At 41.5% G+C, this 26929-nt stretch overlaps 1 protein-coding gene across 6 annotated transcripts in view; it reads left to right on the forward strand.

The window, feature by feature from the left end:
- Positions 1-13652: 13652 nt before the first annotated feature.
- The window catches only part of Spata7 (spermatogenesis associated 7), a 37357-nt gene continuing 24080 nt past the window's right edge, over positions 13653-26929 (forward strand). For 2 of the 6 annotated variants that reach the window (XM_029541151.1, XM_029541154.1), the window contains exons 1-4: positions 13672-13835; positions 17579-17653; positions 20085-20180; positions 23699-23746. In XM_029541151.1, coding sequence (XP_029397011.1) covers positions 13817-13835; positions 17579-17653; positions 20085-20180; positions 23699-23746 — 238 coding nt within the window. In that variant the 5' untranslated portion in view covers positions 13672-13816. Of the gene's footprint in view, positions 13836-17578; positions 17654-20084; positions 20181-23698; positions 23747-26929 lie in introns of all 6 variants that reach the window. The other 4 variants (XM_021202129.1, XM_029541153.1, XM_021202130.1 and 1 more) reach the window with 4 other exon arrangements.

The raw sequence follows: 26929 nt of genomic DNA on the forward strand, positions 1-26929 counted from the left end.
GGCATCAGATTAAAAAAACAACAACAACAACTTATGGGCATGATGCAATATGCCCCTCCAGTCCCTGCTCAAAAGGAGCACCAAACAGATTATTCTGCTTCCTTACCCTTAAACTCTTCATTTGTAATAAACTGCAGTCTACACTATGTGGGTGTTTGAATGTGCTTTAAGACCATGAGTAATTTTCTAAGAATAAAATATCAGTGACCTCACTACAGTAAATCTGCCAGCTTCCATACAGCAGCTTCGGCTCATGCTCTAAGATAACTCAATATTTTAGAGATTGGGACTTTGTCAGAATACTATGAAAGGTTGTGCTTTAAATAAAACCAATTCTTCGTGGATCTAAAGAACTAAAATCACATCTCATTGAACGTACCATTTTCACCTTAAAGGTTAAGAAACTGGAACCCAGAGGAATGCTGTAGTCAAGTTAAACATCCAGCAAAGACGTTGCTGCCCAAGGAAACCCGTCTCATATCTCTTCCACACTATTGCCAAAACCTAAGCATGGTTAGAGTAAGCATTCTGGATAACTCCAAGATCAAAGAACACAGTTGTCTAATCAGCGTGAATATTGCTTTGGTTCAGAGGTCAACTCACATATCATTCCATCCCATGTGAAAATGGCAAAGGACAAGAATAAAAATATTGTTAAACTGTCAGCCTAATATAGGTAGGCATACTGCACTGATTTAGAACTCCAAGTGGTCCATATATTTGATGTATAGGAAGATCTACTTCAGTGGTGCAGTCTGAACAATACAAAAAGCCTGACAATGATTGACAAGAATTGTGTATTGCTTTGAGTGATGGAAAACCCAGATGTCTAGTTATTTCTTACAAATGTCAAAAACTAGGAGACTTCCTAATTGATTTAAAACACCATAATATCAGGGACTCAGACTCTCTCTAGCTTTTATCTGTGTTGAGTATTCGCCTCTTCTGGTTTAGGATACTGTTCTAAGCCCGACCTTTGAAACTATACCCCAGACAGGAGAAAATGAAGAGGGCAGATGCATCCCTTTTGTAAAGGACACATCTCTGGTATTGCACACAGCTCTTCTGTTTTATGCATTAACCAGCACTTTGTCCTCTGTACATTCATCCTAGAAGCAACGGAGAATGAGAAATGTCATTTTGAATCTATTAGTCTTAGCAGAGAATTGGGAATGCTACATAAGGAAAATAGGTACCTGGAGCAAGCAATGGTCTCCATAAGCCATCAGAGAACCTCCATCTTTCCCCCTCAGTTGTTTAGAAAAGTTTGTGGACTGGAGAGATGGCTCAGTGGTTAAGAACACATCCTGTTCTTCCAAGAGGTCCTGAGTTCAATTCCCAGCAACCACATAGTGGCTCATAACCATCTGTAATGGCATCTGGTGCCCTCTTCTGGTGTGTCTGAAGATAGCTACAATATACTCATATAAATAAAATAAATCTTAAAAAATAAACTGGACCCCCCCCCAAAAAAAAAGATATGAAACTGAGTAAAGAAAAAGGAAGGTGTTGGCTTTTGATGGAGATATTTCTTATTAGTAAAAGTTACTAATTTCTCCCCTCTCTCACACACATCTCTCTGCCTCTCCACACACCCACCCATATGATCAAGAAGAGGATTTTCTTTTTAGAAACCAAGGAAGGTATCCCCTGAGGGATCACCCATTGGTGGATTTGAGTCTAAAGAAGGGGGCTTGTGGTTCCACTCCCTGACTGCATGACTATATTAGTAAGTTCATCTGTCTACCTGCCTCCATGGGGATCCAGGCAGAGGGAAGATGTTATAAAGAGACAAGACATGGCTGGGGGTGCTCAACCAGAATTTTTTTCCTTTTGTGCACCCTTCTTCTAATTCCAGTTGCCAAGGAGTGTGGACAAGGTTCACACACCTTCAGGTCCATGGCCTCCAGTATAGCCAGGGACATGAACAGAAGGGATCAAAGGGCAAGTGCATTGCAGCAGTGGGATCAATGGTGGTAGATGTGCCTCATTTTGGAATCAAGCCTTATAACACTGTGACTAGAAAGGCTGCTTTGGGTGCAACTGCCACCATGTTACCAGAATTATTAGGATCATAGCCTGTGGTCTGACAGCCATAACAAGCCAGACTTACCCACCTATCCTTAGTAAGCCAGTTCTTAAAAGAACCAAATTAACATTGAAATTAGAAAATGGAGATTTATTCAATGTGGCCACAAAGATATGTATTGAGCTTCCAGGTCTATCTTCAGGGGCCTGACCGAAGGTATGGGTTTAAAAAGAAGGCTAGAAGTGTGTATAGTTTAGCAGTCCCTGTCAGGGTGTGTGGTCCCACTCATAACTGGCTGGGTCCTTCCTCTCGTGCAAGGTGGTCTAACAAACTGTGAGCACTATGTTAACTCTCTTTCAAGGAAACAAGCTCCCTCTCTGGCTAGCAGCAGGCTTCAACCTTATCCTTCTCCCAGTATGAGATTCCTGGAAGATACACCCAGTTCGTGGGGTACCTTGTTTCAGTAGACTGATAGTCAAAGGGCTCAAATGTCTCCTTAGATCATTGTCATGCCTGTCAGTACAGTGCCATGGAGAGTATGCTATAGCCATTACTCATTTACACTGAGCACATAGACACATAGAACAGTGTCAACTACCCGAGAGAAAATGAGACAGGAGCTGGCCCTTTCCTTTTTTTTCTCCTCCTCCCCTTAGCGCCAGAGCACAGGAGGAGAAAGGGGCACATGAAAGCAAATTCTCCTCCCTCCAACAAGTGCCTCTGGAGTTGTGGTGGTTTGAATGAAAATGGCCCCCATAGACTCATGGGGAGTGGCACTTGTGGCCCTGTTGGAGGAAGCTTGTCACTGTAGGTGGGCTTTGCAGATTCAGATTCTCAAGCCAGACCCAGTGGCACTCTCTCTTCCTGCTGCCTGGGGATCTGGATGGAGAACTCTCTGCTACCTCTCAAGCACTGTGTCTGCCTGCACGCTGTCATGCTTTCCCCACATGATGACAATGGATCTCTGAACTGGAAGCCAGCTCCAATTAAATGTTTCCTTATAAGAGTTGCCATGGTCATGGTGTCTCTTCCTGGCCAAAAAAAAACAAAAACAAAAAACAAAACAAACAAACAAACAAACAAACAAAACACTGAGTAACACCAGAAAATCGCAGATGCCAGAAAGCAAGAGGCTCCCAGGACCCAACAGGGATGACAATAACTGAAATACCCAACAAACTGGAGAGAGAACCTCTAGAGACCATTCCAGAGGTTAGGCCTGGCCCCCCAGTTGAGGGATGGGGCCACCCACCCATCTCAAAATTTTTAACCCAGAATCACTCCTGTCTAAAGGAAACACAGGGACATAGAGTGGAGTAGAGACTGATTGAAGGAAAGGCCATCCAGAGACTGCCCCACCTGGGGATCCATCCCATATGCAGCCACCAAACCCAGACACTATTGCTGATGCCAAGAAGTGCTTGCTGACAGGAGTCTGATACAGCTGTCTCCTGAGAAGCTCTGCCAGAGCCTGACCAATACAGATGCTGATGCTCACAGCCAACCATCAAACTGAGCATGGGGTTCCCAATGCAGGAGTTAGGGGAAGGTCCGAAGGAGCTGAAGGGGTTTGCAACCACATAGGAAGAACAACAATATCAACCAACCAAACCCCCCAGAGCTCCCAGGGACTAAGCCATCAACCAAAGAGCACACATGGAGGGACCCATGACTCCAGCTGCATATGTAGCAGAGGATGGCTCTGTCAGACATCAATAGGAGGAGAGGCCCTTGGTCCTGTGAAGGTTCTATGCCTCAGTGTAGGGCAATGCTAGGGTAGTGAGGCAGGAGTGGGGGTTGGGGTGGGGGAGCACCCTCATAGAAGCAGAGGGGGAATGGGATAGGGGGTTTGCAGAGGGGAAACCAGGAAATGGGATAACATTTGAAATGTAAATAAATAAAATAGCCAATTTAAAAAAAAAAACCCCACTGGCTAAGGCACGCCCTAAGTATACATACTACCACTGAGCTACACCCCCCAAGATGCTCAAGTGTACTACAGTTTTTAAAGCAATTATGCTTCAAAATTAATCAAGGGAAAAGTGGTAATTATCCTAAATAAACACAAGAAAAACTAAAATATCCTCTGAAATCCTATCTGCCTGAGCCTGAGCTTGGAGCTTTAATAGCAGGGAAGATGAGAGAGAGGCCTTGAAGATGTATTAATATCAAATGCAGACTTGTGTCTTCATGCAGGGAGGACCCAAAGAACTGCAAAGAGGCTTGCTCTCTCACAGGTGGGACTCGAAAGTCATGTGAGGCTGTGACTGAGCAATAGCATGTCAAGTCCGCCTCCAACAGCTAGTTTTTACAACAACTTGAGAAAATTTACACTAGACATGATGCTATTAAAAGATGTCTTAGAGCATGACATACTACCTATATATTAAATGCTTTCTCGAGACTCTTATTGCTAGTGGCAGCAATAAATATATTAGCTCATAAAACTGGCAGGACCAGAGGCATAACTCACTCAGCCAGAGGTATAGTTGAAGAGGGGTAAAATAATGTGTTTAAGGTTGTCTCCTCTTCCTCCTCTTCTTTCTCGTCCTCTTCCTCATTCCCCCTCTCCTTCTCCTCCATCTTTCCCACACAGAGCAAGGTAGCTATCAGTAGCCCAGGACTCACAGCTCCTAGTTATAAAGAAAAGATTCAGGGAGTAGCTCCAGCAATTATGTGCCAAGAAGGATGTGGATACTCTGGGGAAATGGGATGCTTGCCTCTAGGATCCTGAATGCATCTCAGTCCCTGTAGCCAGCTAGCTGGGAGTGCTCTGCTAGACCAAGGACTCTCTGCCCCTTCCTGTGATAATCGAACAAGAAGGACCTGGGAAGGACAGAAGGGGGAGCCCATATCATCAAAAGGATCCAAGATGGAATTCCCATTGGAAGCGAAGGGGAAAGACACTCTTCAGACAAAAGAGTAAATGCTCACAACAAACACCTTTGCTGTACTCGGCCAACTGTAAAAGAACCTCAAAGGTCGCTTCGTAATAAAAAATTTAAATATGAACAGGAAATGTGTTTTGCATGGCCCTTGTTGCCAGGGCAACAGACACTGTAAAGCTCTTGTTTCTCAGTGCATGCCACTTCCTCATGTACCACAGACCGCACACACTCCTTAACACTAAGAGTGTTCTCTGAACACCAGTGTCCACTGCTCCTAAATTGTGTGTGTGTGTGTGTGTGTGTGTGTGTGTGTGTGTGTGTGTGTGTGTGTGTGTGTGAATATGGATGCCTGTGGAGGCCAGAAGAGGCCTTCCAATTTACATGCAGTTGTATTCTGTCTGACTTGGGTGCTGGAAACCAGACTCAGGTCTTCCGCAAGAGCAGCAAGTGCCCTTCACCACAGAGTCATCTCTCCAGCCCCTAAATCTTCACTCTTTAAAGAGCAGCATGTATTATTCTCTGACATGACATAGGGCACCATCGAGTCCAGTTTCTCTCCCTCCCTTAAGTTGATTCCTTTTACCTTGACCCAAAAAGACTGCTACTTGCCTTAAGATGAGAAACAATTAATTCACCCTGGAAAAATATGCTTGTTTGCTTGTTTATTTATTTATTTATAGGGAAGGCAAGAAAAAATAACATCAATAGCTTCCATAAACTGAAAAACTGCCAAGTATTGCTTCGGTAATAGTTATGCACTAGGCACATGGTCTTTGGTTCATGTTTCCCTCAGAACGTGATGGGATTCTCTCTCATTCACTTATATGCTCTCCAGCCATTCAGAGCTTTTAGCTGCTTCGAAAGGATCATCAGGAACTGGATTCCTTCAGAGATCCTGACAGTTGTGGCAAGTGACAAAGAACAGCCTAAGTGTAGACTGGAATCAACTTACTTTGAACCAGGCTCTGCTGCTATTGGCTGCACGTGCTCAATGAAGGACCTGGTTTCTTCACCTGTAAAACAGCATTATGACTGGCAGAAGAGGCAGCACATATACATGGTTTACAGAGAGTTTGGCTGTCACAGTTTCGCTCTCCTGTCGCTGACCCCGATTGAAGACTCAAGTGCAATAATTCGTGAGGAAAGTAATCTCACTAGGTGTCCAGCAGGGTACAGAAGTGAGACAGAGAAGAGAAGGAAGCCAAAAGAGAGGGGTTACCAGATAGGATTCCATCCATCAGTGACATCAGTCAACAGGAAAGAGCAGAGCATATCCTTGCCAGGGTGTGAGGGAGCTTGGCAGTTTCTCCTCATCTGTGTAGTTCTCGTCTGAAGACTGTTAGAGCCTTAACTAGTTAGTTCCTTGGCCCTCTGCCAGGCCCCAGAGAACAGGTCTTTAGGCCAGGCATGGTGACACACATATTTAACCCCAGTGTTTGGGAGACAGAGGCAGAAGGATCTCTGTGAGTCTGGTGCCAGACTGGTCTACACAGTAAGTTCCAGGGTCAGTCAATCCTACATAGTAAGATACTTTTTCCAAATGAAAAAAATGTTACTTTAAATTATATTTTATCTCATGACAGTTTTAGGACTGATTTGTCTAAGGTGAAACACTTAGGCAAACTCACCTCCATTTTGTGTGAACATTAGTATTTGTAAACATCACTTTTCTACTATTTGGGTAGCATGTGCTGAGAGTAAACATTAACCAAGACATTGGGATCCCCTTTGTCTCGCTGCCCATTCCCTGACTTAGTAATCACTAAATCAGGAGCTAGGGAACCAGGTCTGTAGGATCATAATTTATCTTCTCTAGGATCCTTTTGATTTAGTGTTTGCTGGCTTCCTCCTAGCCCCTCCAAAAGCTTCTTTAAAAAATTAAATTATGGACTGGAGAGATGGCTTGGTGGTTAAGAGTGCTCTTCCAAAGGACCCAGGTTCAGTTCCCAGCAATGGTGGTTCACAACCACCAATAACCCATCCAGGGGGCCCTCTTCTGACTTCCATGTGTAGCAGGTATGCACGTGATATGCATTCATTTATAAATATATGCAGTAAGATAAATCCATACACATAAAATAAAGCTTAGGAAAGAGAGTTACTGTTTTTAAAAGATTTATTTATTTATTTATTTATTTTATGTATATGAGTACACTGTAGCTGTACAGGTGGTTGTGAGCCTTCATATGGTTGTTGGGAATTGAATTTAGGACCTCTGCTCGCTCTGGTCAACCCCACTCGCTCCCTGTTTGCTCCCGCCCAAAGATTTATTTATTATTATAAGTACACTGTAGCTTTCTTCAGATACACCAGAAGAGGGCGTCAGATCTCATTACACAAGAGGGCATCAGATCTCATTACAGATGGTTGTGAGCCACCATGTGGTTGCTGGGAATTGAATTCAGGACCTTCGGATGAGCAGTCGGTGATCTTACCTGCTGAGCCATTTTGCCAGCCCGAAAAGACAATTTCATACTGTTGGATAATTTAGATTTTGCTTTAAAACACAAAGCATTAAGAATACCAATTGTTTTTTTAAGATTTATTTATTTATTTTATGTATATGAGTATACTGTAGCTGTGCAGATGGTTGTGAGCCGTCTCTCGCTCCAGCCCAAAGATTTATTTATTATTATATGTAAGTACACTGTAGCTGTCTTCAGAAACACCAGAAGAGGGTGCCAGATCTCTTTGAGGATGGTTGTGAGCCACCATGTGGTTGCTGGGATTTGAACTCAGGACCTTCAGAAGAGGGCGTCAGATCTCATTACAGGTGGTTGTGAGTCAGTGCTCTTAACTGCTGAGCCATCTCTCCAGCAACAAGAATACTAATTGTTTACAAAAAAAGAGTTCACAGCAAGGCAAAAGAGAAAATAAGCTGAGTCAAGTAAGAGGTAGAATGATGTCTGAGGAGTCAAGGGTCACGCTCACCTCCATTCTCTGAGCTTGTTTGCTTAACCATTCTAAAGGCGTGACTTCTAAACCAGTTGTTACATTTGGATATAAAATGGCCATAGGTCCCATAGGCTCACATGTTTGATCAGCTAACTGGTCTCCTGGGGACATTGTTTATGATCTGTTCTCAGGGGCCTTGCCATCTATAAACAGAGAGTGAATGCCTTCAGTACAAATAATTGGCTCCTTATCTGTCTAACTCATTGTGACAGTTGATTGGCAGGAGAGGAGTATATAAAATGTTCCTAGGCTATAAGAACAGGTTGCCTAGTAACCAACAAATGAGTGAGTTATCTTCATAGAGACTTGTTCTCGTAATTGAATGAAAGTATTTGAAAAACACAACTGGGAAGAAACAAAGATGGAGGACTGTGACCTCCATCAGTGGACCTGATGTCTGAAATCTTGGCAGCCTTTACCAAAAGGTCAAGACATGAATAAATCTGGTAACAAGAAGCCAGTCAAGCTGCCTACTGAGATACAGTCTTGTGCTCTTTCCAAACACAGGGACAATAAAAATGGATTGTGGGAATAAGCATATTAAAATGTGTAGGGAGGAATGGAGAGGGGGCTCAGCAGTTAGGAGTTATCAGTTATTCTCTCAGAGGACGCATATACAGGGCATCCAACATCAGCCCTTTCTGGCCTGAACGGACACTGCACTTACATGGTGCACAGACATACACATAAAATAAAAATAAAATTATTTTAAAGTGCAATCAAAACACTATGGCAGTGTTTCTCAACCATCCTAATGCTGCGACCCTTTAATACAGTCCCTCATGTTGTGGTGACCCCCACAACCATAAAATTATTTCATTGCTACTTCATAACTGTTATTTTGCTAGTGTTATGAATTGTAAACACCAGCTATTCGGGGTATCTGATAGTCAATCCCCATGAATTATTCTTTTGATCCCCCAAAGGGGTCACAACCCACAGGTTGAGAACCACTGCAATGTGTGGTGGGTTGAATCTGTAATCTCAGAACTCAGAGGGTAAAGGCCCAAAATATCATGAGCTAAAAGCCAGTATGGAGAAACCTTGTCTCAAAACAAATAAACAAAAACTAAGGGCTAGATATATCTTAGCAATAGAGAGCTCGCTTGTCTAGAAAACATAAGACACTGAAGTATAATGTTCAATATCTAATACCACAGAAATACATAAAACCCTGTGTGGCCTTATAGCTCCTGAGAGTGGTCAGGGACAAGAGTCTATTTATGTTCAGGGATCAGTGTTCTCTATTGCTTAAGATAATTCAGAATGATCACTTGAGGTCAGTCGATCTTATTATCACCGTTTGTATATCTTACTCCCATTAAACACATATTACTTCACAAAGAATTATAGACATTCTTACTGTCTCTTGCTTTAAACAATAAAATTAAGAAAAATCAAATTATAGGTTAACAATGATAGAGATTGCTTTTATCCACTGGGGACTTTTAGATAATAGCATAAGCTTCCCCTGCCCTTGAAAAAGGAGCTCTCATTCTGCCTTTAACTATAACTGAAACAACCCAACCCAAGAGTCATTTCTCACAGTGTTAGCACCTTACAGACCCTGGGTAAGAGACCTGTGGGTTAATATTGCTTGCACATAGCTGATTTTTCTCACACGGATGGAGCTTAAGCCTTTCCTAAAGCCCCCTCTAGTGACAAGCAGAGAATTAATCCATTTCAGATCAATACTGACACACTTTAAACTTACATTGTGTCGATTGCCTTTTAAATGAATCACATTGAGAAATGGCTTAAAAAGGGCAGGGGTGGGGAGCTCAGATTCCCCAGCAGTTTTCAGTCACTGAAACATAAAGGACTTTGTACAGAACTGAGGCCACACAAAGTGCTCACACATCTTTTCATACTATATGTTTGAGGACACACAGAGTGCTCATGCATCTTTTCATGCTATATGTTTTTACTTGGCCCGGGTGGATAATCCAAAAAGAGTCCATGATTTTTCTTCTTTTTGTCTTTTAGGGCCTTCAGGGTTAAGATGTGTTAGTAGAGGGGCTGGAGAAATGGCTCAGTGGCTGAGAACACTAGCTGCTCTTCCAGAGGAACTGGGTTCAAATCCCAGCAGCCACATGGCGGCTCACAACCATCTAAAACGTCAGTCCCAGGGCATCTGAAGCCTTCTGGCCTCCATAGGCACCAGGCATACACATGGTGCACAGACAGACAAGCAAAATGCTCATTCACATTAGGAGAAACAAAAACACTAAAACTAAATAACAAAAAAACTCCATGGTCAGGAGAGAAAGCTCAACAGGCAAAGACATTTGCCACCAAGTCTGATAGCCCACACAGTGGGAGGAGAACACTGGCCCTCTAACTCCAACACACATGCTGTGATATGTGTGCACAAACATACATACATATATACATATGCACACATAAATAAATACAATGTGATTTAAAATGTTAAATATCATAATAATATTTTATAATAACCCAATAACAGCAAAGATAAAGCTTTGACCTTTTATCTCTTGTGTCTCTTTTCTGCATACAGTGGATAATTTTCACTGACACTTGTAGGCACATCCAAAGAGGTAGGCACCATTTTAGGAGCCTTCTGTATTTGGAAATGTACTAGCTACAAAATAGAAATTAAGTGTACAATAATAAAGCATTAAAAAATATAATGAATACAGACTACATGTTTTATTAAGTCAGATGGTACAGACTGTTTATACATAATTGTTTTTATTTATATTACCACCCCAAAGGCTTAGAAATCATACAACTAGAGAGATCTAATTAAACCATTAAAATAAGAGAAGAGCAGGTTGGGGAGTTGGTTGGCTCAGTAATTAGGAACATGTCTTGCTCTTACAAAGGGCTCGAGTTCAAGCCCAACACTTACATGGTGTCTCACAACTGCTTGCAACTCTAGTTCTAGGAGACTCAAGTCCTCATCTGGACTCTGAGGGCACACACAAGTGCAGGCACACACACACACACACACATGCACACAAATAAAAAATAAAAGTAGAAAATTAAAAGCCACATTCTCAATAGAGAGAACAAATAAGATAAAAAGTGGCCTAAGATAATAGCAAAACCAAATACAAATCATAATTTTAAGCATCTTTTCAACACATACACAATGAAACCATTGTCCTTCACTGGACAAGAGGATAATATTTTTCTTTCCAAAACATAGATGTGCTAATTTCTGAATATGAATAACAGCAATATACTACTGGAGTAATTTCTGAATGTGGAATAATGCTGATACATCCAGCAAAGGGTCTTCAGAATCCTGTCTCCTGCCCAGAGGTCAACGTAACTGGTACTGATCCCCAGTGTAAAGGTCTCTTGGGAGCTTAACCCCGCAATAAGTTCATGCCAGCTCTGTATGTGCCTGCAGTCAAGACTTGGATTGTCTCTGGGAAAAGGGGTTGTCTCTTGTTCACACACACAGAGTGAAAGCCAAGGACAAATTAAATTTCACCTGCAGTAATATGTTCATTGCAGAACTGGAAATTAATAGACCCTGTTGCATTCATTCTTGAAAGGATGGAACAGCATTGAGGCTTTAAAGAGAAACACCGAACCGAGGATGGTCTCGGAGAAAATCAAACACCAGGCAATGCTAACTTCAAGGCCCTCTCCAGTCTCCTGCCCTACCCCAACCAGGCAGCCTCTTTCCTACTTCAAAGTAGGGTATGCTTTATCTTTCACTAAAACTAGGTTTTTCCATACACTGTATTCTGATTCCAGTTTCCTCTCCACTTACTCCTCCCACTTCTTCCTTACCTCCTCTCCCATCCCGATTCACACAGCCTTTTAGTCTCTTGTTGGAAAACAAGCATCTAAAGAATAACAATAAAATATGATAGAATAAATCAAAAACAAACAAATGAGAATAATACAAAAGCAACAAAATTAGAAAATAGCCAAAAAAAAAGCATATTAATAAATACATATAGGTGTAGAGACATACATGTTCACACACACACAGGAATTCCATTCCATTTATATATGTGTGTGTATATATATATATATATATATATATATATATATATATACACACATATATAAATGGAAGTCATAATATATACCCAAAGGACCCAGTGCAGAATATTTTTATCTCCAAGTCTACTTTGATAAGGGGAGCTCGCATCTCTTTCTAGTGACACAAATCATTGTGTTGCCTTCTTCAGTTTGCCCTCTAAATTTCAGCTCTTGTCAAACTCAGCAGATGCTTACTGGAGACCTATTATACACAGTATTATAAGCAAGGTGAATATTTTTTTTTGCATGGTGGATTTTTTTAAGCTGCTAATGGTGTAATCAATGCCTTAGGGAATCTCAGAATTTTAAGTAACAATGAGTAGGAATAAAATTTTCTGCTTTCTACATACTACCCAATTCTGTCTTTTAAAAAAAGATTTTATTTTTAACTGAGTATGTGTGGGTGTACACACATCAGTGCAGGTGTCATTGGAGGCCAAAGGTATCAGATGCCCTGAAGCTGAAGTTAATTGTGAGCTGCTGGATGTGGTAGCTAGGAGCTGAGCTTGGGTCCTCTGTAGGAGCAGTCCTTGACCTCTGGACCACAGCTGCAGTCTCCCTTGGTCCCCTTACTCTATCATCCAAACTCTCCTCCCATGTCTTAGAGTACCAGTATTCTGGACTATCTTCCTTTTCAGCCACAGCCTTTTACATCTGGACTGCTAGTAGACGATAGCACCTTCAATCAGAGTGGGCCTTCCCAATCATTTATTTATTTATTTATTGCATATGAGTACACCATTGCTCCCTTCAGATATACCAGAAGAGAACAACAGATCCCATTACAGATGTACCTCTGGAAGAACAGTCTCTTACCCGCTGAAGCATCTCTCCAGTTCCTTCCAAATCATTTTAGGCAATCAGGAAAGCCTCCCTATTCTGGACATTCTTTTATTAGGGTGCCATAAAAATCAACCATAATATATAGACACTCAAAGTTCAGCAAATCTGGCTCGGAATCCAGTATGCTTTCTGTGATTACAGAGGTTCTCAGATGGGATGTAGTTTCTCCTCCTCAGGCAACCTATGGTAATACCTAGTGACATTTTTGGTCTCCAGGAATTAGGTTGCAATCAATGGGTTGTGGTCTTCTACTGGGCAGAGCCCAGGAATACTGCTATATGATACCACAATAAAGACTTACACATCCAACCTGAAAGTTCAGGAACGGGTTGCTGAGAAGCCTAGTGTGACAGAATGCTTTCTGCACTCCCTCTACCCCGTTCCGATCTTATTTCCATGGATACACAATTAACTACTGCCTAAATAAACAACTCGCAGAAAGCAGCAGAATACATCCACCCTTTTCTCACTGCCTTCTTCCATTGAAAATGAACCGATCTTTGTGGCATTAAAGATAAAGGGAGAATGAGTGCAGGAGCTGAGGACCTCAGTGGGCAGAAAGGAAATTCACACTGATTGCAATGCTTACAATACAAACTTAGGGGTTGCGGGGTGGGGAGGAATCTGCAGAAGATAAACACCACCACCCCACCCCCCCGTCAAAAGCGCTTGGGGACTTGAGTTCGAATCACAGGCATCCAAGTAAAAGTGGGTATGGTGGCAGAAGTAGCTATGACTCGCTTTTCGGACAGTTCACTCTGGATAACTGCCAGGCTCCCAGAACAACAGATAGGGACCCGGGGCCTTCCTCCCGCCGGCTGCTGGCACTTTGTGTAGGCGTGAGTGCCTTGGGGCGTGGTCGGGGGGGGGCCTAGGATCACACGTCCCTATGTTGTGACGTCATAATCTGCAGCCGCGGAGCCGGCCCTTAGCAACCGCCCTGGCGACCGTCGCTGTGACCCTTTGCGCCCCCCGCGAGCTTGGTCTTTTCCTTACCTCCGCTGCGGGGGCTCGGCTTGGTCCCAGTAAGAACCAAGGGGACACAACTGCGGAAGCCGCAGGAGGACTAAGCATGGATGGCAGCCGGAGAGGTAAGGGGCTGCGCGGGTTCAGGCTGCCCTTGGCCTTTAAGGTCGTCTGCCACCTCCTTCAGTGTCGCAGGGTAATGGCTGGAACTAGAAAAGCCTGAAGCTCAGGAAGGCCCCGCATGCCCGGCTCTTTGATTTACTGCCTGATCTTGAGTTTGTCGCCCTGACATCCGTCCCCTCGGATCCTGGGACCCTGCAGCCTGTATCACTTGGGAATCTCCTAGGCAGAATACTAGCCTGGTCTTTGAAGTCCGACCTGAACCCCAGATCAGGCCGGCAGCTTTCACAGAAAGGACCCTCAGTTTCCTCATCTTGAAGGTAGTGGGTAAATACCCATGCCACGGAGTTCTTGGGGCTTAAGTGCAGATAATATACAGCAAGCTCCTGGTGCATTTTAAGTACATGAAGTCTTCCACTCCCTCCTCTCCCTCCCTTCAGAACTGACTCACCCTGAGCTGGTTATAATTCAGTTGCTCCAAAGTGGGAGGTGGGATACTGCATTTGTAAGAAACTCCCAATGTGGCTGGTTGATGGACTGTTTAATAGCAAAAGACACACATAATCACGGTGTACATTTGAGTCAAGTGGGGTGTGTGAAGTAGTTTGTGACCTCTACCCATAAATCTTTGCACATCAGCCTAGTCAAAGTATTCTTTCTTAAGACTAAAATAGGCAAGAGAGAGGGGAGGGGGACTGGTGTTGTCTATTTAAAGGGTACCTTTGAATCGACCTGCTAATGATTAATTAAGCCTTGCTTTCATCTTGCATGCACCTTTATTCTACAATAATTGATCAAAATAAGTGTTCCACTTAACATAGAAGGTCGGCGGGGAGGCTATTCAGACACCATCCCAACCTAAGCTCTAGAGAAAAAAAACACCAAATGCTGTTACTGTCTTCAGAAATGGTTACAAAACAAACTTTAAACCTTTACAGTGTTCCACCCATAACTCAACACTTGTTTACACACAAGTCCTGTTAAATGGGTATTATTCATAGTTTGAAATGAATAAAACAAAAGATTATAAATAATTCCCCTAGTGTCACAGTTGTGACAGCACAAGCCCCAGACTAAGAAGCTAAAGCCCTCAAGTTCTTTTACTTACATTTGTATAGTAATAGACTTAGTGAGGTTTTGATGTTTATTTTTAAATGAGGTGACAAATGTAAAAGGGTTTATACTTTTAGGTGGCTTCACTTTTAACCCATAACATATATTAATAACATTGTTTCTGGTATAAATGTTATATTCAAAAAGTATCTGGGCTAGTTTTTATATACTAAATTATAAGTTAACTATAATTGTAATTGGTTATAAATTATAAGTAACCATTCATTTAGCTGAAGCGTCAATGCTTAATTTTAGTTTAAAGTAACCATCTTAGATTTTATGAGTTCCCTCAGCTATTTCAGAATATAAGATACTAAAGATACCCAAGGGAAAACGTTCCTCACTTCCTCACAGTAAGCAAATTCTTTAGTGAGGTCAGCCTTCAAGAGTGTGATAGGGCAGAAAGCCATCAGCTTGGAAAACAACTGATCTTATATCTAGTCTCTGATCGTAACCAATGAGGCGTTCTGCCAGGTACTTTACTTTGCCAAGCCTTAGTTGTTGAAAAAATGGGGAGCCAGGCTTGATCACCTGTAAGGCTTTGTTTCCAGTGTCTGACAGGAGGAGGGAGAAAGGAGAAAAGAAAATGAGACTGTTGGTCCACCATTCATTGTATATCAGCAACCTGTGCTGGAAAAACAGGAGGAGACAGCCTGTTGGGACAGCCAACTGAGAAGAGCTTGGGGAAAGTTTTTTAATCTATCATTCCCTTGGAAATACCTTTAAAATTGACCTATTCCTAAAACTGCAGAAATGTTGGGAAAGTACTGAAACACCTTTTTTTTTTTCCTCAGTTAAGTTTCTTCTGATTGTTAGTAAAATCAAATCATATAGGAAAGCGAGCTGAAGAGTTTGACTGTCCCGCCAACACCACATCAGTCCCATGCAGCAGCTTTTAGGCTTAGTTTAGAGAAGGCTGTTCTTTTCCTGGGCATTTAGTTTGAGACCTGATTTCAGATCATTCTGGGTCCAGTCATAGAAACTGTGCCTAAGTTATTTAAATGAGTATAAAGGTTTGTTAAACAGTCATAAAAGTAGCTATAAGTAATAATTACTACAGTAGTACCTAACACTTGCATTAGCCAAAAAAAAAAAAAAAAAGTCATATCAAGAAACAGAAAAATGTCCCCATTGGAGGGATCGATGCCTGAGAAAGGGCCCAGGTGAAATGACTTGTCTAGGCCTCCCTTCAGACCTGTGAGTTTTAACATGACATTTATCTGTTAGGAATGGTAGAAACCAGTGAGTGCATATCTTAATGTAAATAAATGAAGAAGCAACCAAAAAAGCTGCCTGGGGAATACAGTAAATACAGTATTCATGTTCTATACACTAGTTATATTAACACTGTAACTCTGCTCCTTTTTAAGATCATTACTGAACATAAAATTAAGTTGTGGAGAAAGAAATTCTTTTGTGATGGTGTCTATGTAATTTTCTAATCCCATGAAGTCTGAAAGATCAAACACAATTTTCACATTATTGGAATTCTCTTTAAATATAGTGTATTTAGTTGGGTACATTGGTGTGTGCCTGTGATTCCCATTGCATGGATGGCTGAGGCAGGATCACTGGAGCCCAGGAATTCAAGACCAGCCTGGGCCCTAATAGTAAGACCTAATCTCAAAAGAAAACAATATAATAACTATAACTCAAAATATATATTATCTCAAAACAAAACTCTAATGTATCAGTAGTAAACAAAATAAAATCATTATATATCAAGTGACGTAAATGATCTATTGATCACTTCACGTAAAAATAAAATCTCAAAGTAAACCATTCTGAAAATAACTTAGTTTGAAAACAGTTCAGTAGAGAGCACTTGCTAAGCACAGACCCCCAATACATACAGTGCTTCACATAAAATAACTTGGTCAAGTCTCTCCTTGGTGGCCTCCACCTTTATCTTTTAAGACAAGGCCTCCCACTGTTTTATGTCTGTTCAGTGATCAACTATCTCGATGGGTATTCCCCAACAGCAGGAGCTTAAAAGTCTAGATGGGCCCTAGGCACTCACTCACTGAGACTGTCTGCAGGTAATTTTAGGTTGTGTCAAGTTACAACTAAAACTGTCAGTGCCTTTTGAAGCTCATTGGTTCAGCTACAGTACTTTGTCACAGAGTGTCAGGGACCTGTCTGTGCCCACCCTATCCCCTCCAAAGCTGCAGTTAGAAGCATGTGCTGCCATGCCTGACTTTTTATGTGGATTCCAAACTCAGGTCTTTCCTTGGTGCATATATGACAGTCACTTTATCACCTGAGCCATCTCTCCCAACCCTTATTTTCTCAAAAAAAAAAAATTGTTCAATCTGTGCTCATAGGAATTTTTCCTATGAGATAAATTATTGTCGGTAGTAACATAATGATTTTTTTTTTGAGACATGGTCTTATTATTTAGCCTTGGCTGCATTTGAACTTTTTATATAGACCAATCTAGCCTGGAATTCAAAGATCTGCCTGCCTCTGCCTCTGAACTGCTGGGATTATAGGTATGCACCACCATGCCTAGCTGAATAAAAGTTTCAGCAACTTTATTTAAAAATAAATGTGTTATTTTTAAAATTCTATATTGTTTTTTTATGAACATTGTGTTTCATGTGTCCTAATTTGTGGTTTTTATTGTCGTTGAAAGTCAGAGCAGCGTCTGTCCTTCCCAGGTACAGCCCACCATGCCTATTTACAGGACACCTGAGCACCAAGAGCAACGGTAAGTGAGCTGCTTACAGCTGGAGCCACATTAGAGACTCACTGTTTTCTGTGCTGGGTGGTCACACAAGCTGAGGACGAAGTTCTCTTAAGGAACACTTACTTGCACTTCGTATCAGCAATTAGAACTAAATGTTGTAGGCATTCTTTGGGCTCAGTTTGGGGGGTCATAATGTCGAACTACTGTTGTGCCCTGATTGTGAACCTAGCTGCCCCTGCTTTCCCACCCTGCCATACCAGGGGCTACTTTTGCCAGCACACGGTCTGGTTGAAGGCATGTCTGCCTTATTAAGGTGATGATTGTCAAGTGATAAAGGTCTCCAAAGTAAATTTTTAATATTAACTTAAAATAAGTTTTGTAATTATAACTTAAACATCTTTGGCATTGGTTTTAGGAAAAAGAATTTAAACCCATTGTTCTTATTTCTATGAAAATTATTTCAAACTATCCCCTCCAAATAAGAAAAAAAGATGAAAAATTTTTTTTTTAAAGATTTATTTATTTATTATATGTAAGTACACTGTAGCTGTCTTCGGACACTCCAGAAGAGGGCGTCAGATCTCGTTACGGATGGTTATGAGCCACCATGTGGTTGCTGGGATTTGAATTCAGGACCTTCAGAAGAGCAGTCGGGTGCTCTTACCCACTGAGCCATCTCACCAGCCCCTGAAATTTTTATTTATTTCATTTTATTTCTTTGTACCAGAGTGTATTCATAGAAACAGCTAGGAAATCCCATTTAAAAACAAAAACAAAACAAAACAAAACAAAAAAACAAGCAAACAAACCTTTGAAGCAATATCTGGTGGTGCAAACCTGTAATACCAGTATCTGGAAGACTGAGGCAGGAGGATAGTAAGTTTATGGCCTGCCTGGGCTATAGCTTGAGGTCAAGGCCTTTCTGGGAACTTAATCAGAACTTTTCTCAAAGAAAAAAGTAAAAAGTGCTGGGGCTATAGTTCAGGAGTAGAGGGTTTGCATAGCCCCTAGGTTCAATCTTCAGGAGTGTGTGCTCAAACACACACATACACACACACAAAGCATGCACTTGCAGAGCTAATGCAGGCAGAGCACTTGTCAGCATGCAGCTGCATTGGCTCTTATCTCAGCAATGCCTCCTTTGCAGAAATATGACACAGACTTAGTACACAGCTCTGTGCTTCTATTAAATGGTGATAATAATGGCTAAAAAGAATTTTACTGGTAGAGAGAGTGTGACAATGCATGGCATGTGTCCTCCAGCCACATCTTTGATAGTAACATGCTTGTATTCTGTGGAGTTTTCATGAATGGATTGATTTTGACGTACTGAAGGATAGATCTAGGAGGGGAATCTTAAGGTTCAGTGGAGAATAATCTTTTCAAGCCCTATATTCTATTTTACTGTTGATTTTTTTTTTTAAGTATATGCTCCTGTTATTTCTCAATTTTTTTTTCAGGGGCTGGGAATATAGCTCAATGGATAAATAGATAATAAATAATAAATTTGCTGTGCAAATTTGAGAGTTGGATCCCCAAACCAATATAAACACATGGTGGGAGTGGCAGCCCACCTGCCTGGGGAGACAGGGATGGGATGCCCAGAGCAAGCTGCCTCATTAGACTAGCCTCATCAGCTGACCTGGCTTCAAATGAAAGATCCTACCTCACTGAATAAGATAGAGAATGACCAAGGAAGATTCCTGACACCTATACCTGCGTGCTCACTCACTGTTGTACACATACATGTACCCACACACATGTGGCATGCATAGGCTTGCACGTATACCACACACACATAAAAACACATGTAAAAAGTGTTTTTAATGTTTAAGAAGATGCCTCCATAGTGCTTTATGCTTATACATTGATGCTTAATGCTTCTGAGATTCACTTTAAACAATTTGAGAGAAGGTGGAAAGGTTCAATACGTAGCTTTAAAGCAGTCTGTGGATCTTGACTGCAGCTATAAAGTCAGAGACTTCTCTCTCTGTGACACTTACCTCACAGTCTCCATGTATAGTCTTGTGCTTTGGAACTTGTCTGATCTCTCAGGCTCAGTGATTCATAGTCGAGCAAATGATTGAAGATGTTTAATTACGAGATAAAAAGATATAAAATAGATAGTAATAATTTAAAAGTAGATTAACATTATTAATTTATTAGTAGATTATATTTTAGATTATTTTAATAGATTATATTCTAGAATCTCTTTCCCAAACTCTCAAGCTTGTAAAACTTAACTCTTGAAGAGGCTGGAGCCCAGGTGATGAGTTGCTAGTCAGTGTTCCCAGGGCAAGATGAAGACTGGACACAGAGCCATGACAGTGTGTGTACTCTCCACCTCCTCCAGCGAAGTCCAGAAGGGACTGAGAATGACGTCAGTAACTGTATCTTGTGATGTTTATATTAAGTTTACATGTGTAACGATTAAATATGTTTTAATTTTTAGCTTTTTGCACTGACTCCTCTTCTCTCAGACTAACCACTCTCCAGCTGGTCAAGAACCACATGGCTGTTCACTATAATAAAATCCTTTCAGCCAAAGGTAAAAATGTGCAAATTTGAATTTCCTGTGCCCATGTAAACCCCAGCTTTACTTCTCATTATGATGAACCTGTGGCAAAGGGGTTTTTACATTATTTTAAAGGGGACTTGGATCTTAAACTGGGATGCCAACTATTGATTATATATCAATGGCAAAATTTATGTTAACAACATTTACAATTACATAATGCCTAGACAACTCATTTAATGCATTTATTCTAATATTCTTTTGTTGTTAGAGATTGCTAATTTTTCTATTTGTGTTTAAAATTTTATGTGTCTATATTGGGCATGCTTGTGTGTGTGTGAGCAAGCAAGTATGTATTCAGGTGCATATGCATGTGTGTGTATGCATATAGAAGCCAGAGGTCAACCTGAAGTGTCATTTGTCAGGAGCCATCCATTTTTTTAAGAGAGGGTCCCTCACTGAGACCTTGGACTTGACATTTTAAGGCTAAACTATGTAGGAGGCAAGCCCCAGAGATGCTCCTGACTCTGCCTCCCCAGGGCTGAGAGTAGAAAAGTGTGCTGCCATACCTTCACTTCACTAGTGACTACACTATCTTCCTAGTACAAGATGTTACTATAAAGCCCAGGCTGACCTGACATCAGTATCCTTCTGCTTTGGGCTCCCAAGGAACTGAATGTGCTGTGCCGCTGCCATACTCAGCTGGATGCTGGTCTTAATATAATATAATCTAACCTGCTTTTCATTTAGGAAGTTACACAAAGAAGATGCTAGCTGCTATTCTTCCTTTTATTATTGATTTTATTAAAAGATAACTTACATAGAATAAAATGCACTAGTTGTTAAGTATATATGGAAATACCTTGAAAATCTATATGTCTCTATAACCACGACAGTGTTGACAATAAACGAGATCATTTAACTCTAGCATGTATGGCCATCTTCCTGCCCCATGCTGTTGTTCAGTTCAGGAACAGAGAAGGGTACATATATTTTAAATTGCTGCTAAGAAAAAGGGAGGGGGTGGTATTTTGTAGCATTTGAAAACAGTATGAGATTTGAACTTAGTGTCCATAAGTCATGTTCATTCTTTTTCATACTGGCTGTAGCAGCCTTTGCACTGAAATGCAGAGTCAACTGGTTGAGACCAGCTGTATTACCTCGAAAAGCCAGAGATTTACCCTCTGATCCTGCAATAACAGTGTGCTGACCCTGGTATAGGACATTTCCAATATCCAAAAAGGTCCCCCCTCATCTCTGAAGCTGCCCATCTGTTCTCTGTTCCTACACTTTTGCCTTTTCTATAGAATAGAATAATATTTATTTATACTTTCAGCCTGGCTTCTTCCAATGTGCACAACACTTTGAGGCATCCATGATGTGTTTATCAACATTTCTTCCTTAGTTTTTTGGGTGTGTGTGTGTGTGTGTGTGTGTGTGTGTGTGTGTGTATGTGTGTGTAAGACAGAGCACACCCTCAGATGCCATTCTTATTTTTGAGACAGTCTTTCACTGGTTTGAAGCTTGCCCATTAGAGTAGGTAGGCTGGGCAGCCAGCGCTGAGGATCCACCTGCCTCCCTGTGGAGGTTCTGAGTGTGCACCACCACACCTGGCTTTTTACATGGGTTTGAGGTTAGACCTCAGTCCTGTGCTTGCACAAGTACTTTACCAACTGAGCCTTCTCCCCAGCCCTTAAATGTATTTACTTTTGTTTATAAATAGGATTCTAATTGATGGTGCATGTCTTTAATCCCAGCACAGGGAAACAGATCTCTGAGTTCCAGGTCAGGCTAATCCATGTAGTAAGTTCCAGGGGAGTCAGGGCTATGTAGAGAGAATGTGTCTCCAAAAAAAAAAAGTAGTCCATTTAATGAAGCTGTCATAATTGGTTGATCCATGGCATGGAAAATATTTGGGTTGTTTTGACTCCGTTTGAGTTACTGGGAATCAAATGACTGTACGTGTTCACATACAGTTATGAACATATGTTTCTGTTTCGCATGGTAAATTTACTTCACTAGGAGTAGAGCCATGGGTATGTTTATGGATACATTTAGCTTTGTGACGGAACCCTTTCCAGAGTGACGACTGGTTGTTTCCTTACCACTGCCCCCTCAGCAGCACCTGCTGTTGCCAGGATAGAGCAGTGTCTCCTCTTTGTGAATACCTCTGTCTTACTCAGGGTTTCTATTCCTGCACAAACATCATGACCAAGAAGCAAGTTGGGGAGGAAAGGGTTTATTCAGCTTACATTTTCCACATTGCTGTTAATCACCAAAGGATGTCAGGACTGGAACTCAGACAGGTCAGGAAGCAGGAGCTGATGCAGAAGCCATGGAGGGATGTTCTTTACTGGCTTGCTTTCCCTGGCTTGCTCAGCCTGCTCTCTTATAGAACCCAAGACTACCAGCACAGAGATGGCACCACCCAGAAGGGCACCTCCCCCCTTGATCACTAATTGAGAAAATGCCCCACAGCTGGATCTCATGGAGGCATTTTCCCAACTGAAGCTCCTTTCTCTGTGCTAACTCCAGCTTGTGTCAAGTTGACACAAAACTAGCCAGTACAACCTCCAAGGTTTAACCATAAACTTTAATTTCACTAATTCATTTTACTAACTATACCAAATTTTTATTTACTTTTTCATAAATAAATCTTGCTATGTAGTCTCAAGAGCTTAACTTTAAAAATATTTAGGTTATGTTTTAAATAATTGAAAAAAATAGTATGTTATGGTATTAAAATCATATAAAATCAAGCTCAATTTTCAGATATTTTAGGATTTGTATTTTAAACGACGTGTTTAAGAGACCATTTTGTAATCTTAGGGTTTTCTGAATTTGTTTTCTTCTAGAAGCTTTTTGCTTTTGACTCTTCCATTTAAGTTTGTGGTTCATTTTGAGTTTTGGTAAATAGTATGAAAAAAAGGTTACTGTTTTTTTGCCTACTCATATATTAAATTTCTGGTATCAATTACTGAAGAGTAATTCCCTATTGAATTACTTCAGCATCATTTGACCCAATGTGTAATTCTGTCTTGAGGTATAAATGTGCATATCTACATGTCTACCTTTCTGCCTGCAGCATCCTGCTTTGTTTTTGGAGCATCTCATTAAGTCTTGAAATAGGGATGGAGCATTCTGCCCGCAGCATCCTGCATTGTTTTTGGAGCATCTCATTAAGTCTTGAAATGGGGATGGAGATGCTCCACTTTGTCTGAGTCTCGGCTCAATTGTGCTGGTGCGCCATGATAAAGGCCTGGCATCAGCCACCAAAGCTCTGCTCATTCCTTGTTCAGCCTTCCTTATATTTCGTATTCAGTGGTTAAACTGCTATGTTTTCACGTTCACCAGTATTCTCTTCTACATTATTCAATGAACTGTTAATCCCACCTAGTATTTTTTATCTGCTATCTTATTTTTAATCTCTAGAAATGCAATAATAAAGCAAAGAACTTCAAGTCTTCAGAGTGTTTTGTGATTTATAAATTTAGTGTTTCTCGTTATTTATAAATATGAAGAATATTATTAAATATTTTATTCTCTTTCAGCCGCAGTGGACTGCTCAATTCCAGTAAGTGTGAATACTAGCATCAAATGTAAGTAATTTTTTATATGATACCCCTTTAAAAATAGGTGAAATAGACATAATTTGAAACTTAACATCCTATTTCTAAGTGTCCATTTCAGTAGCATTAAATACTGTGTGTTTAGAACATTAAGTACTGTGTGTTTAGTCATCACTGCCATCCAGCTACCCTCGGCCACGTGTGAGCCTGGGAACCACATGTCCACGTTCTGCTTTCTAAGTCAAGTTTCTCTCCAGTCCACTTTCCATGAACTTTATGATTCTAAGTTCCTTGATTAAGTGGAATGCTACAGTGTTTCTTCTGAGACCAGCATATTTTACTTGGCATAATGTTAGCATCACTTGTGCTGTAATGATCAGAATCTTTTTTAGAGGTTTATTATTGTCTGAGTTTGTATGATGTATACGTGAGCACATGAGCCATCGCATGCATACAGAGGTCAAAGGACAACTCTGTAAGAGTTGATTCCTCCTGCTAACTTTAACTGGGTTCTAGGGCTCAAACTCAGATCACCAGACTTGTGTAGCAATACATTGCCCATGAGTCATCTCAGCAGCCCAGAGTCATCTTAAGGCTCAATAAAGTGATGTGTGCATGTGCCTCATTCTGTTTGTCATTAGCAGCTTCAGTCGTCTTCCATTGCTGTGAGTGACAGTGGGGACACAGATTCAGAGGATGGACCCAGAAATGAGGTTCCTGTGTCATTAGTAACTCTCTCTGTGCTTTCTTGGGAACTGTCATGTTTTCTGTGGCATCTGCACAGGTTTACATCCACCAGTCACATGCAAGGCCTTCTGGTTTGGTTGCTTGGCTAGTTTTTGTTTGGGGATTTTAAAATTCCCATGTTCTTCAATTATCAAAAAAAAAAAAAAAATCACCAAATAATGGAACAAAGCATTTGCTAAGAATGTAGGAAACAATAACAAAATGATAATAAATTTCAATTTATAAATGAGTTTTAAGCTGGGCAGTGGTGGTACACACCTTTAATCCCAACACTCAGGAGACAGAGGCAAGCAGACCTGTGAGTTCAAGACTAGCCTTATCTACAGAGCATGTTCCAGGACAACCAGGGCTACACACATACACACAAAGAAGCCCTGTCTCAAACAAACAAAATAAAAAAACAAAAAAGGCAAATATAATATAAATATAAATAAATTAAACTTGCCAATTCAAAGATGTATAACAGCTAGTTCAATCTAAAAAGCAACAGGAAAAAAAAAAGTGGCATGTTGTCTGTAGGGGCCTTGGTGCAGATGTGAGGACAAACTCTAAATGAAAGAATAAAAGGCAAAGACAGTACACAGGGAGGAGAAACAAGAGAAATCAGTAGTGGTTGCTGTTATGTTGGTAAAAACCTTTAAGTCAGAAGCTTTCTATAGAAAAAAAGATGATCATTAAAAGGCACAATAGGAAGGTCTAACACGTATATTTCAGAGCTCCTGAAATATAAAAAGCAAATAGTAACAGAAAAATCTAAATCTCAAAACTGATAGCAATACAGTGATGGTAGATCCCATACTCTACTTTCAGTAATGGCAGGAATATCCAAACAATATCAGTAAAGAAGCAGTTGGGGTGAATTAACACAGTTAATAAAATGAACCTAACAAACATGCCAGACTTTCCACCAGGGTGTGATGCACATTTCCCTAAGAGCACATGGAATATTCCTGGAGTTTATCATATCAAGTTACAAATTTATCTTAGCATATTTCAGAAAATAAGAATCTTTTTAGCCAGAGTTTAATTAAAATAAAAATTAACAACAGAAGGTAATATTCACAAATTTGGAAACTAACTTTGAGTCCAAGGTAAAATAAAAAGAGAACTCTTGATGGGATATGTTGGTGCACAACTGTCACCTGGGAGGTGACACAGGGCCAGCCTGGGCTCCAATGAGAAAATCTGCAAATGAAAACAAAAGCAGAAGTCCCAAACCATAAAAACAGCCACTCATCTGGGCGGTGGTGGCGCATGCAGCCCTTGGGAGGCAGAGACAAGCAGATTTCTGAGTTTGAGGCCAGCCTGGTCTACAGAGTGAGTTCCAGGACAGCCAGGGCTATACAGAGAAACTCTGTCTCGGGGGGAAAAATAAAAATAAAAAACAGCCACTCAGTAAGACACAGCAGGATCTGCACTAAGGTGCAGATGCCTGCAATGTAGAGGACAAAGGACCGCAAATGACTTAAATGTAAGTCTTAGGAAACTGAAAACTAGTTCAGGCTGTGGCTCACTGGAACAGCACTTGCTTCACATAGACCTCCTGTCAGCACAAAGAGGAAATAGAAAACTAGAAAAGAAATTAACCCCCAGTTAGTGGACAGAAGGACATAATAAAACTTAGAAAAGAGGGACAGAAAAACAGAATTCAAAAGCAAAAACAAAAATAAAACAGAAATTGGTTTCCTGAAAATTGGCACTCTTAGCTAATCTTAGCTAGACTGAAGAAAGAGAACAAAGACTCGGGTCATCCAGCGCCTTTCCCCGCCCGAAGAGGGGTGTTCGCCCGGCAGCAGTCCCCATGCCTGATCCGGCACCCGGCACCTTCCCCCGTCCGAGGAGGGGTGTTCGCCCGGGAGCAGTCCCCAGGTCTGATCTGGCATCAGGCACCTTTCCCTGCCTGAGGAGAGGTGGAGAGGTGTTCACTGGGGAGTCCCCAGGCCTGATCCGGCATCCAGTGCCTTTCCCCGCCCGAGGAGGGGTGTTTGCCCGGGAACCGTCCCCAGGCTTGATCCGGCATCCGGTGCCTTTCCCCGCCCAAGGAGAGGTGGAGAGGTGTTCACAGGGGAGTCCCCAGGCCTGATCCGGCATCTGGCGCCTTTCCCTGCCCGAGGAGGGGTGTCTGCCCAGGAGCAGTCTCCAGGTCTAAACCAGAAGGTGAGCCATCTTTGCTCCAGTGCACTGCCAGGGAGAGGGCGGCCTGGAGAAGGGACGCAGCTTCTGGGAAGGAACCCATGTCTGGTTCAGGTCATCCTGCGCCTTTCCCCACCCGAGGAGGGGTGTCTGCCCAGGAGCAGTCCCCAGGCCTGAGCCAGAAGGAGAACCATCTTTGCTCCAGTCCACTGCTGGTTAGAGGGCGGCCTGGAGAAGGGACGCAGCTTCTGGGCTCCAGTCTGCACTTGCAAGAGTGTGGACTGCAGAAGCTACACAGCTTCAGGACAGAAAGAAGCAACCTAAATTCTGGGA

The sequence above is a fragment of the Mus pahari genome, chromosome 7, assembly GCF_900095145.1.
Source record: "Mus pahari chromosome 7, PAHARI_EIJ_v1.1, whole genome shotgun sequence".
NCBI classification, from domain to species: domain Eukaryota; kingdom Metazoa; phylum Chordata; class Mammalia; order Rodentia; family Muridae; genus Mus; species Mus pahari.